At 45.8% G+C, this 19,481-nt stretch overlaps 1 protein-coding gene across 4 annotated transcripts in view; it reads right to left on the bottom strand.

Annotated features, from left to right (window-relative positions):
• Window positions 1–307: 307 nt before the first annotated feature.
• CADM1 (cell adhesion molecule 1) overlaps window positions 308–19,481 on the bottom strand; it is a 770,283-nt gene continuing 751,109 nt past the window's right edge. For 2 of the 4 annotated variants that reach the window (XM_069614504.1, XM_069614505.1), the window contains 2 exons: window positions 4,743–4,871; window positions 308–1,249 (listed from right to left, as the gene is read on the bottom strand). In XM_069614504.1, the coding sequence (XP_069470605.1) occupies window positions 1,131–1,249; window positions 4,743–4,871 (248 nt within the window). In that variant the 3' untranslated portion in view covers window positions 308–1,130. The remainder of the gene's footprint in view (window positions 1,250–4,742; window positions 4,872–19,481) is intronic. The other 2 variants (XM_069614506.1, XM_069614507.1) reach the window with 1 other exon arrangement.

The following is a 19,481-nucleotide window of genomic DNA, read 5'->3' as shown; positions in this document are numbered from 1 at the left end:
CCAAGGGGTCTCCTTTATATGATCGCGTCCACTCTTTAGCAAAGTACAGGGCCAGTTGCGAATTCATGGAACAGGCTAAACAAGAAAGAATTGCCCTCCTGAACTCCCCGCCCCACATCCTTTTGAGGCTATTTAACCACATGCTTGAAAAGTGGGCAGTCCTACACTGCCAGGTGCAGATCAGTGAGAGAATGGGGGGCTGACTTCTAGATATTGCCTGTGTCTACGCATGACCCCAAAAGAGCCATCAATTCTAAAGAGTAACTGGTGGCACTTTGCCATTGCATCCCGATCCAGTCCAGACCCCTTGTGGAATCTCAAAGCAGGTCTTTAATGGAACCCCGACGAGCTGCAGAAACAAGTTTGGAAAAGTCCACAGCTGGAGGCTCCATGATGCTAGGCCTGCAGAAAAATAATGGCAGCAGGTCTAACTTTCACAAGGAGACTGCCCATCAGTAGAGCAACACATGATCAGCGCAAAAGCTCACATTCTACAGTTCAGTTCTTTTGCCAGAAGCTTCTCAGATGGGCAAGCGGGACAGTTCATTCTTCGAGCCTTTGGCAACAATGAAGAGTGGCCGGCGATGTGCTGAGAGTTTGAGTTACACTGCGGCAAAAAATCTGTGCTGGTTCTCCGGCGTCAAAGCGTGGATTTGGAAACCAAGTTGAGCAAAACGATCGGAGAGAAAAAAAATAAAATTTAAAGTGGGATCACAAACCCCAGCCTCCAATTGCAAAAAAAGAAATCTAACTCAAGGGAAAGGGGGTAACGGTGGAGTGTAAAATAAAACAAGGCACAGAATTTTCTGCAAATGACTGAACTAAAACCCAAGTTAGACTTGGAAAAAATACATTTGTCTTTTAAAACAAAAATACAAATAAAAAATTTAAAATTGCGGTGTCACAGCAGAGTGCACTTTACCAGAATTTTTTTTGTCCTTTTTGTTTTTTTGTTTTTTACACAAATACCAGACCCGCCTGATTTCAGGCCTCTCTCTAACCATTCATTAAAAATTAAAAAAAAAAAAAATACAAGAAGATGCTCGCAAGATCCAAGGTAACTGTCTTTTTAGCCTCTAAATGGGGGCCGGTAGCTGCCCTGACTGAAAGCAAGGAAAAGCAAGGCCGAGTTATATGAAGTATTCCTTCTTCTCTTCGGAGTTGTTCTGTCCGCCCTCTGCATTGATGATGGCTGTGTCGGCATCCGCGGCGTCATCGGCCCCTTTTGCTTCATGAGTGAAATACGTCCCTGTCAAAAGAAAAAGGATATTTCACTGAACCTAGGAATGTGAGCAGGCAAACTATTGGCATTTACCAGTGCTCAATGGACAGCCGAAACCAATAAGCCGGGGCTCTTTCAAACTGGTTTTGGATAACTACTCCCATGACCCTTCACCATTGAGGCAGGCTGGTGGGTTTTGTAGCCCAAATCACCCACAGCGATACATTTACTGTACCATAGCCCCACGCCAATGCCTGGCATTCTGCTCAAAGAAGTTGGGTATTTCCCCAATTACTACAAACCAAAAAGATTCTGATCTTCTCCAGTTCACACAAGTCTGCATACGTATCTTCCAATCAATGCATGTGCCCACCAAAACAGCTGTGTTTCATGATCCAACTAGCTGTGCCCACTAGCCCAAATACACATACACCCGAGCATGTCCAAGCCTTCTCATAACAAAAAAAATAATTTGAGCTTTCATATCGCGGCACATGCCGGAGAGCAACCTCTAAGCGTGGAACCAGTTTAGAGCCTGTGATGCTCTGCGTTGTCTTGCTTCCAAGATAAACGTGTTGCCCACCCAAGCTTTCTGACTGACCGTATGGCAGATCCTTCACTTTCAAACACAATAGCTTGACCCAACCTCTGCCCCGCCTCCCTGCTTAGATGGATAGTCCAACATATGCAAAGACCTCTGCCTATTTAACACTGTAGATGAGATGGGCCGTTGAGTTGGCTGCAGACACTGGACTCTCCGGATCTCTTTCTGAATCTGCACCAACTGGCCCAATTACCCAACTGGCCCAATTACCCAACTGGCCCAATCACCCGTCTGCCCCCTTTCCTAATAAATTCCTTTTTAGAACAGGAAGTTCCTTCAAGGCCATGATGCCCCACAGCTTCTGGTTGATTGACATGGAAACTTAAGAGGACGCCAACACAAATGGTAGAGCTGCTTTGGACTTTCTTCAGTCACCTGACGATGCTTCCAGTAAATCGGAAGCCTGGATGGGCCTGCGGACGTTCCCAGCTGGATTATACAACGCACCATGATTCAAATAGGAGACCATACAGTTCAATATGCCAGTGCCCTGCCAAGTGCAATCACCACACTGGCATCTTTAAATGATAGAACCAAGAACACAGTGGGAGAGGCAAGCTTTGGAGATGCCAACAGTGTATGCTTTTGTGTAGGCATGCCCTGGGTATTTGGCATACACTGCTATAATCACCCATGCACATAAGAGGTGGTGTTGCCCACTTACCCCGCACAAATGCACCCAAAAAAATAATGGGGAGCAAAAAACAATGCCAACAAAAACAGGAAACCGACATAGGAGCTTGCCACGCACCTCAATCCCCGTGGCCCCCTCAATCGCACACTATGCCCGGACCCCCTGCTTCTATCCCGATAGCTCCATAGATTGGTGTGGACCAGTCACGGTGCCACAGGAAGAAACGTCTATTACCCCCTGATATGAAGAGGAGGTAAAAATGTGTCTTGTAACGTGCATGAACACCTTCATGTAAATAAATATATATTACCAAACATTTCTATTTTATAGTTCACACATTTGTACTACATTCCTAAATGCTCCCAATGCAAATGCGACTGGACTCCCTAATAATTTTACTCCCAACTTTAATAAATTGGGAATAAAATGCTACCACTTCAAAATCTTATCACGAGCTCAGACTGTAATGATACTAACCGGCCATTAATGGCAGGAGCTTCAAAATGGCCAGTGTCTAGTCATAATATAGAAGCATTTGCCAGCCACTGACCACACACACACGTGTGTGTTGGTTTACCCAATGCTGGTTTTTAAGAGGTCTTCAGTAAGACACGCACACTGCTGCTGAAGGCACACTTGGTTAAGACATTTTATTATTTCACAAGATGAGAATTTTGAAGCCCCAACTAGGACACGAATACTGAAAAGACTACCCTGAAATAACACTGGCAGGCACGTCCACAACATTTCAATGTTACTGCTTGATAGAGCTAGCTCGGAGATTCCCAGGGGGGTGAGCAGAAGTGGGTGCAAATGGTCATGGGCATAAGCATGGCCATGGCAGACAATGGGTGGGTAAAACGCCACCTACAAGCATGGTGTCCCTCCTATACTGTCTCCCTCTACCTCCCATCTGTACTCTAATGCTATTCTTTTAACTCACCCAACAGCAAACTAAACTGAGGTATACACCCCGCATGGAGAAAGTTGGGGTTTCCCATATACCTGCATGTGACATAAATGGAGCAGAGAATGTACTACTTTGCATGCATCGAAATCAAAACCCTACAAGAGACCACCAGAGGCAGCATAGCATATCAGGTGTACAAGAGTGTAATGCTTCAGTAGATATGAATCAGAAAGGGGAGCAACAAGCGTCGATTCCGATGGCCTTGCCCTGCTTGTGCACAGCGTGGGGGGCGGGGGATGGATGCTTCTTCAGTCTGTGCACCGTTTCAATGAGCCCAGTTCTTCCATGCACTCATCCTATTCTTAGGGGCCCTCTCCGGGTGATCGATGCAGTGTCCTGGCTATCAGGGCACATGCACTGTTGGGCCCCCAAAAAGAGGATGATCAGGGGGCGGCCTACCTTTGAAACGACCAGCTCTCCATCATGGGAGGGGGGGGGGGTCACTGAACCTGCAGAAAACCTGTTAAACCTTGACCACTCTCCAACCAAGGTCCTCCACAGCCCAGCATGGACAGTCCCATATACCGGTAACTCAAGTCACATTCCGTTGCATGTGTGCTCAGAGCCGGCCTTAGGGCAGGGTGGGCCGGGGCGCCATTTACCCCACCACGTCAGCTAGGGGAGGGCAGGGGGGGGGGGTCTTTTAAGGGCTTCCCTGAGCTGGCGTAGTGGGAGAAGGCGCAGCAGGCGCCCTGATGTTTAAATGTGCCCGCGATGGCAGGCGCAATTAACAGGGTGCTGGTAGCACCCTATTCACATGCCGATTACCTCCCTGCTCAGACCTGGCGGGAGCGAGGAGGTTTTCATTGGAATAGGGCACTCCTGCGTTAGCAGCCCCCTGCGAGGCGCCGGAGCAGGGAGGGACAACACAAATGTGGCACTCCTGGCCGCTGCCCCCAACCCCCTCACCCACTCTTAAACAGGGGCGCGGGGTGGGGAGGCAATTCACCCAGGGCGCTGCTGCCGACCCGGTGTGTGCTCATGAGGAGTTTGCATTAAAGAGTTCACACGATCTTTGCCCTTGGTTTTAAGCCATTTCTCCCTTTAGAGATTGAGTAAGTCTGTGGCTAATGTTGAAGTGGCAATAGAATAGACGTAAGACTCTTTAGAGAGAACCTATTTTACTTGAAGTACAGGGTTGGAAGCAGACCGGTCCACACCGCCACCAATAGTGTATCGTCACGTCACTTCCACCCCGTTGATGGTTAGTAAATAAGGGTGAAACCTGATGTCACTAGACACTACCTAGATCAGCCCTCCACCCCAGACACTTTATGAAACACTCTAGGAAAAACAATCACGGCCAACTCACCTTTATGTCTCGCAAAGTATCGTCCCAAAATGATGAGCAGACAAAGCATCGCAAACACCACTACAGCCACCACGCCTCCGATGACCGCGTGGTCCACCGTCATGGGCACCTCCTCGGCAGCCTGCGAATCTGAAGGCAGGAAAAGCGTTGAAGTGAGATTCCCCGTTATACACCAACCAGCAAAGTGTGTGCCAGTGTGTTACGAGATCACAGATACAATGGCATAAATCTGCATGCACAGCCTTTGTACCACCTGTGTGTGACTTCTCTACTGCACAACCCACCCTAAAGGGGAGGTGGGAACTTTTCACAAATCAACATAGGCTTGCCTTGTGCAAAGCCTATGCAAGCGCTACAGTAAGGAGCGTGAAGGGCCCAAACACACATGGTTGCCATTCCCCATCGTCAACCACACATCCACACCCAACAAACTGGAGCGCACGCAGCAACACTATAGACTTGGAAGGAATACCAAGTGTCCTCGATATCATCCAGAGCAATTTCCATCAGATTGTTTTCATAAGCAAGAAAAGACAACAGGGAATTAAGGTCCTGACGCGAAATCATACAACCAAGACTACTTTTGACAGTCAAAATTACTGTGGATATAGTCTTCTAGAACTGCCATTTTTTTTTTTTTAAAAAAGGAAGCACGAAACTCGAATCTTAGGGAAACTGCATTTATAGAAAGGCTTGCTGTTCTTACTAGCATGTGTCACTCAGTGAAACGCATGAGCTGTTTAGTGCCAGGATTGAATGCACATTAGTCGGTCACAGAACACAACCATGTCGACATGTCCACCCGTGGCTAGTATCCAGGAGGCGCGTGCACTCATGGAGCGTGGCCGTCTGGCTGGTGTCTTCGCAATCACTCCCATCGCCCTGCTCCCAGAAACTCCCAATAATATACCAGCCCTTTCAAACGGTTCTCCAATATCCCCAACAGTCACATTTGGACCTGGTGATGTATTGGGAGAGGAGGGTAGTGAGCAGACCGCAAAGCTTTAAAAATACTTGGAAAGTAGAAAAGCTTCAACAGATAGCCAGTTAATTAATAGAAGTCCGGCTTCTAAAAAGCAAAAAAGATTAATTAAAAACCATCTCAAAAGCAATTAAGGAAAAAACGTAGGAAAAAAAAGAACACAATGGCAGTGTGTCCTCCAGATGAAAGGTAACCCCTTTGGGGATATGGCAGCAGAACCACGGCATTGTAAACAATTTTAATCGAACCGTGCCATAACACCAAAGCCCGTAGCATGGAGGATAATGGCGGGCAGGATTTATGGTTACCCAGCCGGGAGACCATCCTTTTCCTCTTGATTAATACATTAACATTCCAAAATGGAATCTAAACCATTGTCCCCTTTTTTTCTGAATCATTGTGTCAAGCGTGGCACTTCCATTAAATAGATTTACCGGCCGCACCGCGCAATTTAAGCAATGGCGGCGGGGGAAACGTTAAACAATCTTTTAACTTCGCATGATTTGTGAAGTCAGATCTGAAGGATTTAGCAGTGAAATCTTTCACTGCAAGAAGTTTACCACAATAAATCCCCCTCCCACCCAGCCGGTGGAGCACCGAGCTGCTGCGCGGGGACGGGGCGGCGCGTGCGACCGCGAGTCGATTCCCATCAAGGATTTACACCTCGCCCTCCAAAGGATGGAGCCAGCTGACGACGCCTCCCCCTAACATTATCTGAAGTTTATCGATCAGATGTACGGGTCCATGACAACCAAAGGTAATGGGGGATCTCTGGAGCCGAAAGCCAATACGCTGCGTTCAGCAGAAGGCCCTGATTTACGCGCACTGTCAATATTCTCAATTCTATTCTGGTATTAAGTGGTAGAGTGGGGGTAAATGTGCTCCCAAGATCTGGCAAAAGCTTTCAAATGAATGCAGTTTATCTCAATACAAAATACCTTTAGGTTTATTCTAGAATGTAAAGATGAGCTAGGACGAAATTTTAGATTTAAGCCAAATAACCATTCACAATATCAACTGTATAGCTGAAACATTTCTAATACAAGCAATGTTTAGGGTCGGATTTACAGGGATAACGCCCTAAAAAGACATGTGCCATCCTTTAATAGGCATTCTGCTGCAATTCAATGGTGGGGACAGTAGGACCAAGATTCCTATAGGCAGTCCTGGGACAAATACAGGGTCAGCGACTGATTGCATGCCACCAAGGACCCAACTGGAGACTAGGTGGCCCGTCTGGCAGGAAAGCATCCTGCCGTGTGGAGACTCGGAGTGGGGCCATCCCCGCCCCGAGGCTTCCATTGTCCCCCCCGCCGGGGACCCAGGTACGTTTTTTTTCTCCCCCCGTTCCCTTCCCTTCTGCCCTCCCATCCGCACGTAACTTTTTTTTTTCGGGAGCGGACGCGCTAGAAACGCTTGTTTCCAGCACGTCCGCTCCCTATGGCCACCATGGAAAGGGAAAACGGACTCAGTTTTCCCTTTCCCAGCAGCCATTTTCTTTGCAGTCTTTTCTCCCCGAAATGCTGCAGCGTTTTGGGGAAAAAAAAAAAAAAAAAGCTTTTAGTGCCCCGGTCACGCAGATTTTGCGGGCCGGGGTACTAATAGCTATATGTCCCTCACGGCGGGGACATTACCGACAATGGTAATGGCCCGGGGCCTACGTCAAGGGATTCATTTATGGGCCCTGGGGCATTACCCAAGTCAGTAATGCCCCCGCCGTGAGGGGCATATTGCTTAAGTATTCATCACTTTCGCCGAAAGGCAATTTGCTACATTTTGTACCTCATTTTTACTGCAAATCTATTTGGCAAGTTTAGGTATAGTATATAAGGGGAGGTGCAACAGGTCGCCACATTTTCTGCAGTAAAAAAGGAGGAAACCTAATAGATCTAGAGGTGGCCATACCCTACAACGCCATCGCCCCTGTAGATGCATCCCTAAACCTCCATTACTTATCAGTTGGGAAGCGCAACCCCAAAAAGTGCATTAAGGTAACCCAACAATGCCAACCCGAAAGGTACACCACTTCCAAAATTGAACCCATTTAAAAGACGGCTATTGCCTTTCTCCGGCTCTGGTAGTAAAAAACACGCCACACCATTAGCTCAAAGGGGAGGGATGCTCAAATGCTGGCAATCCCTTGGCTACAAGCGCAGGGACGTTCAAACCATGTCACCATCACAGCTAGGGTGGAGCACGTCCTATTGCTTCTGCCCCACAATGCAAGTTTCCTGGTTGCCATTTTTCATGGCTTTCAAAAGAGAAAAGTGCTCTTCTCATATCTAGAAGCGGCAACTATAAAGTGGGGGCAGAAGGGTTGGAATGGTGCAGGGTTGTCCAACTATGGGCCTCGACAGCTAGAATCCTAATGGGTTTTCAGGATACCCCTCATTAGTATTCATGAGGGAACATTTGGATACATTTGGAATCATTGTATGCAAATTTGTCTCCTGAATATTAATGAGGGGTATCCTGAAAACCCAGCATGGATACAGCCCTCGAGGCCTGGAGTTGGCCAACCCTAGCCAACAGCCGTGTATACAGGTCTCAATCATTAGGGCTCCCATGGACACTAGAATCGATTTGCGGTTCATCACCATCCAGGCCACTTGCCCGCGACATGCCTCCCCCGCTCCTCAGAGATACGTGCAGCAGGTTGGTGGGTCACAGTGTGCACAATTGAGGCTTTCATACCTTGGCAACATTTCTATATCAAACAGAAGTCAACATGAGCTTCATGATGGAGCTCTGCAACCGAAGCGCCATCATGAAGCATACAGGCTGGAAGGAGTTGCAAGTTGCTGAAAGGCGATGCTCCTGCCCACACATTCTTTGTGGTCATGAGCCAAAAGCATAAAGGATAGGTGGGTGGGGAAGAGTAATCACAACGTTGGCTTCTCTCAGGAGGGGAATGGGTAGAGAAAGGCAGGGCCAGAAAGCTCTTTTGACCTTCTCAATTCTCTAGACCACACTCCCAGTTCACCCAGGTTGGATAGCTTCCGATGTTTCCCAATAGTATGCCCCTACCTTACATATAGGGATCAAATTTGAAACTGATTTTCATATGCGCCTTTGACTTGGCACCCTAACCTGGATGGAGTGCCTAGTTTAGGACTTCAACCTGCTTGCACCATGTAATCCTTGTATCAGATTAGGACTTTCTGGTGCCATCTTGAAGTTTCTTTATGGGCGGCATCCTCCATTGAACAGCATCTACTATATCAGTAGATGCCCCTGTAATGCAGGATTGTCATCAGTAGCCGGCACTACCGTACACAATGGGTAGCTTTCCCGATATCACAGTATGTGTATCACCAGCCATCCATATCATACCGTAACTACATAAATAGGTCTAGAATGGATATGGTTTCCGATTGAACAAACCACCCAACCCCTCCCCCCACTCACCTTCTGTTCCCACTAGTTTCCAATCAAAGAAGATTAATATTCACCCATCATGCCATATTACCCCAGAGTCTCAAAGGGAATGAATATGCGTCTGGAAAAGAGGAAGATGCTTGGCGCGTTAATGGCACATCTTACAAGACAACACATTAATTAATGCATCAAAGAACAGATGGGAGGGTGGCAGGTGCTCATTACACCCCTGAATCTCAGGAGTGATGCAGCGGTGTGCGCGAGTCAACAATGAGATCCTTTGTCTTTCAGGTACACGATTTGTTGAAAGTTTCGTGGCAGTGAAAAAAGGACATCAACTGTAGCCCCTAAACGGCGCGGGCAACCGCAGGAGGCATATTTCAATCAAAATCGACCGACCCCGAAAGCGTTCCCTGAAATGAAGGAAGCGATAAGACTCGGAAAGGTGTGCTTTGTAGCCTATGTGTTTCTCTTGTGCCGAGAGTCCAAGTCTCTGGAAAAGGTTTCGGGAGCGACTTCCCAAGGAACCAATCATGAAACAGTGCAATCAGTCTCAACCGGTAGCAGGAAGGCACATGCCCAAGAGCAACGATGTGGGCATCGAGCAGCATATACCGTGGTACACCACACTTGCACTCCAGTTTCACCACCATGGTGGGCGAGGCACAGTAACCAACGAGGAGCCCAGTAAAAGTGGACACGAAGTAATGCTACAAACCATGAGCCCAAACAAATGCACAACTGGGTCCAGCAAACGGCACCCCAAGCCATTTAAAATCACGCAGGACTGTAGTTGGCATAGTTGAGTTGGCAGGTATACAATTCCGACAGTGCAACAGTGCTTCAGATGCAACCACACTGCCTTTCGGCTCTTCAAAGCCAAGCCTTTGGTAGGGGTTGAACATTCAAATCCTGACGCTCATAGATTTTGAAAGACCAGCGGAGTAGCAAGAACTAGGTTACAGATCTTGTCAACACATGCAGGCATGGAACTACAAAATGTCAGTGAGGCAAAATATCCAGACTAAGCGTTCAGCAGAGTTTTCAAATAAAGTGAAGGTTCCTATTCCGGTCATTGTTGGGGTGAATTTGAGATTAAGAATTCACAATGATCTTTGGTTGTAGGGATTGGGCTGTGCTGCCAAATGTGGCCTCGAAAGTTCAGAATCGCACAACATTACTGTTCTGATGACATGGTCCCTCAATAATAAGGGATTGAAGAAAGTGCTTGTAACATGGTTTTGCAGAAATAGTCGAGATTCGGTGTGGAGTGACTAGGCTGTGGCAGTGTTACAAAATGCAGCGGTGAAGAAAAAGCAGACAACCAAATAGGATTTCGGAAAAAGAAAGGAGTTTATGGAATGGTCTAAGCGGATGAACACAAATTTCCCCCCACCTACCCCCCCACAATCTAAATATAAATCTGGGCACTTGGTGGTTGGACCTGCACTGAGGACATTGTAGTAAATTACATTAGTATTGTTTATAGGAAAAGTGGGTAAGGGATAATTCCCCTGAAGATGGGACCGGGTCCCGAAACACGTTGGGTCAAGATATCGATACCCTTACTTTAGGTGTTAATACTGTTCGTACAAATGACCACTTGAGCATCATTTAGGAGTCCTTATGTTTGTCAGCACCACGAAATGCCCTTGGGTTTTGCATTGCATAAGGTGTGACATAGGTGCAAGATCAAAACATTGACATTTCAATACACTGCTTTAACATGCTTGACTTTGTTCATGGACAATTTAGGTTAAATGCTTGTTTTTTGCTGATGGTATTTATTATCATTGCCATACTCCCTTTGAGAGCTTAAACATTGTTTATGATTGTGTAATAAATATATATATATATTTAAAAATTGTTATGAGGTCTTCTTTTGGACCAATTCTACTAGTGTGGGTTTGCGTTCTGGATGGTTTCATCCCAACAGTTTTTTTCATTTTGTTCTACAGGATCCTAGAGAGTATCCTTTCACCACAAGCACCCAAGAACTGCTTTTGAACAAAGTATAATTGAGAGTATCCCCTGTGATTGTTGAGCGCTGTCTCCATTGCGTCAACTTGATTCATGTGTCCACTAATGCCCGATAAGCGGTGTGGCATGACACCAGTTTGCCCATCTCCGCGCAGCTTACATTTTTCAGAGCAGGAATTCAAGGGCCATGAGCATAGGCATATTAAGATCGTGGGGCATTAGTCTGGGCAGGGGATTCTTGAATCAGAAAACACGGAAAAGGACTAGGGCATGAAAGAAGCAGTTTCTACATTGATCTCGACAAAGTATATTCACAATCGTTAATACATTGAAGATATGAATTCTGGCAGGTGTCAAATGATGGGGACAGAAATGGGGTTCAGAGATCCCTGGAGCCAATCACAAATATTTTGACCCAATAGCCAATCGAAGGGACCTGATCATTCAGAGAAGCGAGCCTGGAGAAAACCTGATGTTGCCAAACTGCATTGGAGGTGGAGTCTCATTTCCATGGCCTTGCAGGGGCACAAGCCAGAAAAAATAACTAGTGCATAACTCTCACAGAGTAGAGCCAGGAGACTTGCAACTACTCACTACCCAATTGGTACAAAACAAACATTGTTTCGGAGGAAAAGCTCCCCATCAACTTGGCCCTGGGTATACACCCTTGCCCTCCACCCCAATTTTGGTGAAGAGAATTTACGTATTACAGTTAATTCTGATGTCCAACTCACCACGGTCATCCCTGTGAGCTCAGATAGCTATGAGATGCTTTGTGGATGTCGTGCACCTACACTTTGCATCACAGTCAACGAGGGCAAGATGCATGCCTCCATTGACTGTGGGAGGGAAGGTATGACCTCCCAGCTGGAGATGCCCAGTTTGCCTGGCTTCAAAGAGTTAAAGTACTTACATGTGGGGGGTGCACACAGAAGAGCCTTTGAAGCCTGCAAGCTTGGAAAGAGGCGAATTTAGTATAGCCTTGGAACACAGGTTGGAAGAAGGGTTCCTTCATCTTTCTTTTCTATGGGCTTTTCTCTCCTTCCGGTCCCCTTCACTTCTTGTGGAACAAATCACTCTGGATATGATATCAGAAGGCAAGGGGCACTTAACAGGGACACGGACATGATCACTTAAAACAGCCATGCTTTCATCCAATCACATGTGGCATTTTGCCTATAAAAGAGCGAGTCTCGCACCCCTTTTTCTATTCCTTTTTGGACCATCCACGACTTACAAATTCATTGGAACCTCTTGGGAGAGTGGATCTTTCCTCAGCCATTGAGCTGCAGGAGTGCTCCAAAGCAGGGGCAGACTGTGCTCCCCATCCACTGCCATGGCACATTGGTGGTGACTCTTGGAGGACCAAGGTCCATCACTCTGCAGAGACCGAGGATTCTAAAACCTGCAGCAGCGGCCCTCAGAACCCTTTTCCTCTATGAAAAACCACATCGGCTCAGTATGAAAACCACTTTTACTTAATTTAACTTTTGAAACACTGCATGGATTTGCCCCAAATGTTCTAGTTGGTAGGGTGCGGGGTGCCATGGCAGGTAGTTATGGGGAACATTTCAGTCAGATCCATCAGAGTCAGGAGCTATTAGCAATAGACTTCTCAAAAGTGAATGGTTCATAGGCTTCACATTAACTATAGTGATAAACTACACCATATGATCCATTGTTCATCCAACAATGTCATATATGATGGGATATATGGCATTTCTAACACGCCTGTACACAAGTGTTTGTAGGTGTAAAACCGTTCAGTTTAGTTACCAAAAAAAAATAAAGACAAACATTGATGGAAAAGGGCGTGCCTTCCCCACCACCCGCCAATCCAAAGAAGCCCTAATAGATCTCCCATGGTGCATTACAGCAGTGAGGCTTTTCAGAAATGAAAAGGCACCATTTCTTTGTTCGGTGGGAGCCATTTCCGTGATAATCCCACGGAAGAGGAAAAAGGGAGTGCTCAAGAGGATATCTGGAGGAGGGAACGGGAAGACATCACATGTTAGAAGTAGGGTGGGCTAAAAGGGAGTGACAGAGGGCTAGAGACCTTTAAGTCCATTTCCTTAAATCTTACTGCAAAATGCCCGCATGTAATGAGTGAGATTAGCACAGGAAGTGATCATGGGTGGAAATAAAAGAAACACTATTTCGCAGAGGGGCTAGGAGCAGAGTGCCTTCAGGGTGGGTAGACCCAAAAAGGTGTGAAGGTGCAGATGTAGAATTACAGGGGGGCTTAAAAAGGCATCTCAAAGGGGTTTTCGACTTAGTGCCAAAACAAGTGTTGCCATGAGAACCATTTCTGTGGTAATGGATCGCTGGGACATTGGCTCTTGTGGAAAAATCTGGGGGAATAAAAGTAAAGAAGAAAAATAAACCACCACTGCCCGGTCTTTGATCCTAATGGGTCATAGTATTTTAACATAGTTGGCGGAAAGGTGCAAGCACCCAGAGCCAAAGTGGCCTAATGGATTGGGTGGTGAAGTGGACTTTGATGGCACTACCCACTATAACTTTAGCGCTCCGAGCTCTGCCAAGGGGCACTCTGACACCTTTTGAATCATTCTACTGAGGCCCCTTTCTCTGTACTCTGCAACTGCCGAGTTTCAGCCCCTTACACATTGTCACTTTGACTTCCCCACTGTAAGATCTCACGACTTTGAACTCTTGCCACCATACTCCTTCCTGTATGTTCCGTCACTGGGAATGCTTGCCACCCTGAACTCTTACTGTGAGGATCCCTCCCTCCGAACTCCACTGAAACCATCCGCTTTGTAATTGGTCACTATGCTCCACAGCCCTGAATTCTATCATTTAAACATTTTCCCCTCCGATTTTCCCCACTGGGAGACTCCGATTTCAACCACTATTATACCTGGACACTCGTGTGCACAAAGACAGATTCTGCCACTCTTGCATATTCCCACTGAGATCTTCCTCCCCTGTGCCACACCAAGCCGAGTTTTGCCACTGCGAGTTCCACAACCCACATTTGAAACTCCCTGCCTCAAACTTCCAACCACACAAGATGTTCCATCCCCTCCTCTCCCGCACCCCCCCCCCCCCCAAAGCGGGTCTCCCTACTACCTGGCATATCCTGCCCTGCGATTGCTTGCTCTCTCAAGGGTAGTTGGCACCCCTGGACAGCCTGAAGGATAGCAGGGTGGATAGTAGGTCCCCTCGGACAGATGGCCCCTGGGAAAGGCTACCCTCCCCCACCCCCTCCAAGGATAGTTTGTCACCCCCAGACTGTTGGCCCTGGAATAGTCCCCCAGGATAGTCTGCCCCAAAAATAGGCAACACCAGCTGCCCCGCCCCTTCATGGATAGAAGGATAGACTGATACACCGCCCCCCCCCCTCCAACACCTCCCTCCTCCTACGGATAGTCCTGAAATAACCCAAATGAACACGGCTCAAACAGTTACCAGTCCCTGAGACGGCGATTGTCAAAGAAATACTAACCAAGGAAAAGATAACAGCGCTGACATAATGTGTGCAAGAAAACATCAAGAACAAAACCCCTGTGGACAACCAGACAGAAATAACAAAACTGGAAAATCGAGTTAAAACAAAAATCATATACCCCTAGGCAGGACAAGCTCTTAAGAACGGGCCAAAAAAGAACGAACCAGATGGAAGACAAACTAGCCCTAACCACCTTGCCAGAGAGCCTACTAACAGAGAAACTAAAGACAACTCATTCCAGAAAAGAGTGCCTTTGCAAAAACGAGACCAAAATCAATATAATTATCACACTACCCCTCAACATACTACCCAAGCAAAACAAAGCCACAAGAAGCAATACTGTAAACAAAAAGGCTGAACCCCGGAGGCTTAACAGAACGAACGCCACTCAACAACCCATTCATATCAAAACTGGCAAAACTCACAATCACCAACAAGATCAGACAGACACCCCCAAAGAGAACATCAACCCAGAATGCAATCTTCCAGATCTACTCAACGAAGACACAGAAAAAAAGCAATGCAGAACCTAAAAGAAAAATTAGACCAAGACCAACTGAAAAAAACAACTTTAAAGGATATGCAAAACTCATAAAACAAAAACATTGCAACCTAGGCACTGCTAGATCAATGTCTAAACATACCACAGAAATATACAAACTTCTGAGTGAGGGAGGAACAGGCATCCTATTCTTCACAAAAACATGGCTAACATAATATTTCGAGATAGTCGTACACAGATCCCTACCCAACAACTTCAAACTGAAACAAGCCACAGAAGGAAAAATAGCTGTTGTATGCAAAAACCACCTAAAGATAACAGCACGACCAATAAACCTACAAAAAACTGACTCACTCCTCCATCTAGCCTTGGACCAGCAAATTAACCTTTTATTCTTACTCCTCTACAGACTACTGACATATGATCCTGCTTTCACAAGAACATTGGTGGGGGCCATCCCTAACATCACAACAGAAATATGACCATCTGATCATACTAGGACTCTTCAACATTTAGTCTGAAGAAGAAAACACAAACGCCTAAATCGCAAACAAATCAACTGCCAACAATGCACCTCCATGACTGGTGAAAGGAGCTAGCCACACAGCAGGACACACCCTAGATGCAAACGTTTGCAAAAGAAATCTTGTTACACCGGCAACCCCCAATACGGATGCTATGGAGAAACCACATCAATGCCATTCATGAACCACCCACCAGCATAGGTACAAACCACCCCTCCAACCGCAAATATCACCAAATTGTGAAGAGAACCTGGTAATCCATAAACACTACATACCTAAAAATCAGACTGGAATGCACAAAACCATTGATATCTTCAACTCAATTGAAGAAAAAAAAAATAGAACATTCAAGGATTGATCACTAAAACACTGGATGACATCACACCAGAGAAACCATTTACTACTCACAAAAGAAAACTGCGAGATGGTTCACACCTCAACTAAGAGCTGCAAAAAATAAAAAAAACGGAAGAATGGAGGAAAAACTAACCACCAAACAAAAATTGCATACCAAAAACAGATACAAATATACAAAGCAGAGATCCTCAAAGAAAATAAACGTTACTACGTCGAACGAACCAGCAAATTCAAACACCTAGAAACATGTTCAGTATTAATGAGCTAAGAAACCCAACACCACACCCACACCCAGACCTTCGAAAAAATGTGACAATTTGGAAAATAGCTTCAAAATCAGAGGCATCCAGCAAGTAATTGAGAGCAGACCAAAAACACCACCACTAACCAACCGACACCAAGAACCAAACACGATACAACAACTTGCCACCTATCTCAGCCTAAAAACGTACAAACCCACTGAACAAAAGTAACAGATCAGGCTCACAGACAGACCCTTGTCCACCAGACATGTACAATACTATCCTTACCCAAAAGACACCATGGGATTACTTCTGCAACATACTCAAACTCACTGACAACCGGAAGCCTCAAATCGGCATACACCAGACCACTCTTGAAAAATCCCCTCGAAAAACAGAAGACCTAGCCATCACTAACCATTATTAAACATCACATATCCTGAAAAACTGCTAGAATGCTACGAATATGAACAAATCCTGGAAGACTAGGAAAACAACCAAACACTAGACCAGGCTCAAGTTGGCTTCAGACCAGTGAGAGGAATGGAAACTATTACTGTCCATATACCGACACCAACATCTTCTCAGCACCAAAACTACTAGACCTATCTGCAGTCTGACCATAAACAAAACCATCAATTGAGTAGGAGAAATAGGAATCTGCAACACAGCTTTACTATGGCTAAAATCCTTCCTGACTAAAACGTGGCTAAGCCACTTCAAATCAGCACTACACAACACAAGCTGCAGAGTCCGACAAGGGTCATCACTGCATGACCCCACTCATTAAAATACATTGACCGACATGCTACAACTATGCAGATTACCCAAATCTGTAAAATCACCACAAATGATGAACCAGACCCACCCCTCACCATCTGCCTCAAAGAAATAAGTGGATGAGCACCAAAAAGCTTAAATTCAATCCGGTCAAAACAAATCATGACAATGCCAAACAACCCGTCAAAACAACTCCACATTCCATGGCCTGTGCAACTGGAAAATCGACCAGAACCCTCAAAGATTGTTAAAAACCTCAGGATACCATTGGACAGTGACTGAACATTAGAACAAATCAACGCAGTAGTCAATGAGTGCTACTTGCACATACACAATGAAACCAATTTTACCCCTCCTCACCTTGTGACATAGAACACTTGCCATAATTTCCCTCGGCATGGCAACAATAAACTATGCAAACAGCATCTCTTGAAATGCCAGACCACCTCACCAAAAAACTACAATGACCCAGAATGCAGTTGTAAGGCTACTGCTCAGAGGCTCACCAAGAGAAAACATCACACCAGCACTCAGAAAGCTACACTGGCTACTGATCAAAAAAGAACTTTTCATAACCCACAGAGCATTCCATGACCAAAGAAGCAGAAATCATACAGGAAAGCAAACTTAATTTACAAACCAGACCGAACACGGAGATAGAGCAACGACATTTGCCTTGAACCAAAATATTCGAAACTGGAATATGGTGAATCAGCATTCTCCTGCATCACCCCACATTTTTGTAATGATTTATACAGCACTTACACACAGGTTGAGTGCTTCAAATCAGGCAGGGAGCAAGGGAACACAGTAATCATTCTTAGGCCATGAAGTTTCCGAATTATCTAACAGAAATAACTAGCATACTGTGCCGACAGCGTTTCTCCTAGTACAAGTGCATGAAGAATTACAGTCGTGACCAAGCTGGGGGGGGTGGGGGGCTTCCTTCCAAACGAAATCCAGAAGACGTCCAACATTCAGAAAATGCTACAAACATGGCTCTTCAACTCACCAAGCTGAGCGATAAGTCGGTGAAAAACACATCGCCACTCAAGAGAAACATTCAAAAACAACCAAAACCAAATGGATATCCAGGGAAACAAGCCACTTTAATGCAGTCCACCATAGAAGAATCTGAGCTCCTACCAAACCAAAATCACCCCAAAGAGAAGGGAACAGAATGGTCTCATCACTAACCCTAACCATTTCCCAACTTCCTGCATACTCACTCTAAATCACCAAAAAACAAAAAAAAACGTCCAGTAAAAATAAAAACTTATCCAACATAAATGTAGTCATTAAAAAGGTCCTGGTGAAAATCTAGTGAAAATATGGCAAGCAAAAATTAAAAAATGCAGCTCAAAGGCAGCCACACATTTAGTGCGGATAGTGTAATTGTTCGGGTTAAGGAGGGTTTGTTTAGTGGGCTTGCGATTGCCTGGTTTAGGATAGGGGTTAGCGTTACAGTGAATATGTTGGGGTGTGGTTAGGTTAGATTAAGTGTCCGGGTCTTGTATTTCTATTTTTTTTATTTGTATAGCGCACAAGGCCCGAGGGCAACTGGGCGCATTATTTAGTTACAGTCAGCTTACATAAAAGTATTTACAAAATATACATGTGACATAATCAAAGGTATACAATTTACAGGATAGGGCAGAATGCAATGGCAGAGACCTAAAAATAGCCTGTGGCATCATAGAATATTGTTACAGTCAATAGTCATCCTTTGTCGAGGGTGGATAGCCAAGCTTTGGCATTACGCTTGAAGGCAGTGAAGGAAGGTTCAGCTCTGAGTGTGTTGGGTAGTGTGTTCCACAGCTTGGCTGCTAGGACAGGGGAAACTGCGGCCTCCTGATTTTGGGAGGTTGAACCGTGGGATGACAAGGCAATTAGTGTGTGCGCTTCTGAGAGGTCTCGCAGCGGAGTGCGAGGTGAACCTGTTGGAAAGGTAGCTGGGGGCTAGGTTAGCGATACTTTGTGCGAGTGCCAAGGCTTTAAGAGAGACACTTTGGGTCACAGAGCCAGCGAAGGCTCCGTCTGTATTCGGAGATATGTGCAGTTCTAGGAATGTTCAGAGCCGCTCTAATAGCGTTGTTTTGGATGATTTGAAGTTTTTTGATATTGCATTGGTTAGTGCCCAGATAGAGGGCATTGCAGTAATCAATTTTGGAGAGGACAAGAGTCCTGGATAGAGTTGTGCAATTGGCAGGAGACAGAAAAGGGCGGCAAGCTGTGATAAGCTTGCATGTGTAAGATGCGGCTGAAGAGACTGCATTAGTTTGTCTGGATAGGGAGATCAAGATACACGGATAATGTCTAGGTGTCCTTGGCCACTTTGATGGAGTTAACATCGATGCTGTAGGACTTGAATGAGGAGTCAAGTTTACTGAGATTTTGGGGTGAACCTAAGATGTGGAGCTCAGTGTTCTCGTCATTTAAACAGTTCATGCTGCGCCATCCAGGCCTGGATGACTTGATAAATGGCATTGATAGCTAGGGAGTCAATTTTGTGGTCACCCGTG

This window comes from Ambystoma mexicanum, chromosome 9 (genome assembly GCF_040938575.1).
Source record: "Ambystoma mexicanum isolate Mex_15411 chromosome 9, UKY_AmexF1_1, whole genome shotgun sequence".
NCBI classification, from domain to species: Eukaryota; Metazoa; Chordata; class Amphibia; order Caudata; family Ambystomatidae; genus Ambystoma; species Ambystoma mexicanum.
The sequence above is the reverse complement of the archived record's forward strand: the minus strand, read 5'-3'. Positions and strand labels throughout refer to the sequence as shown.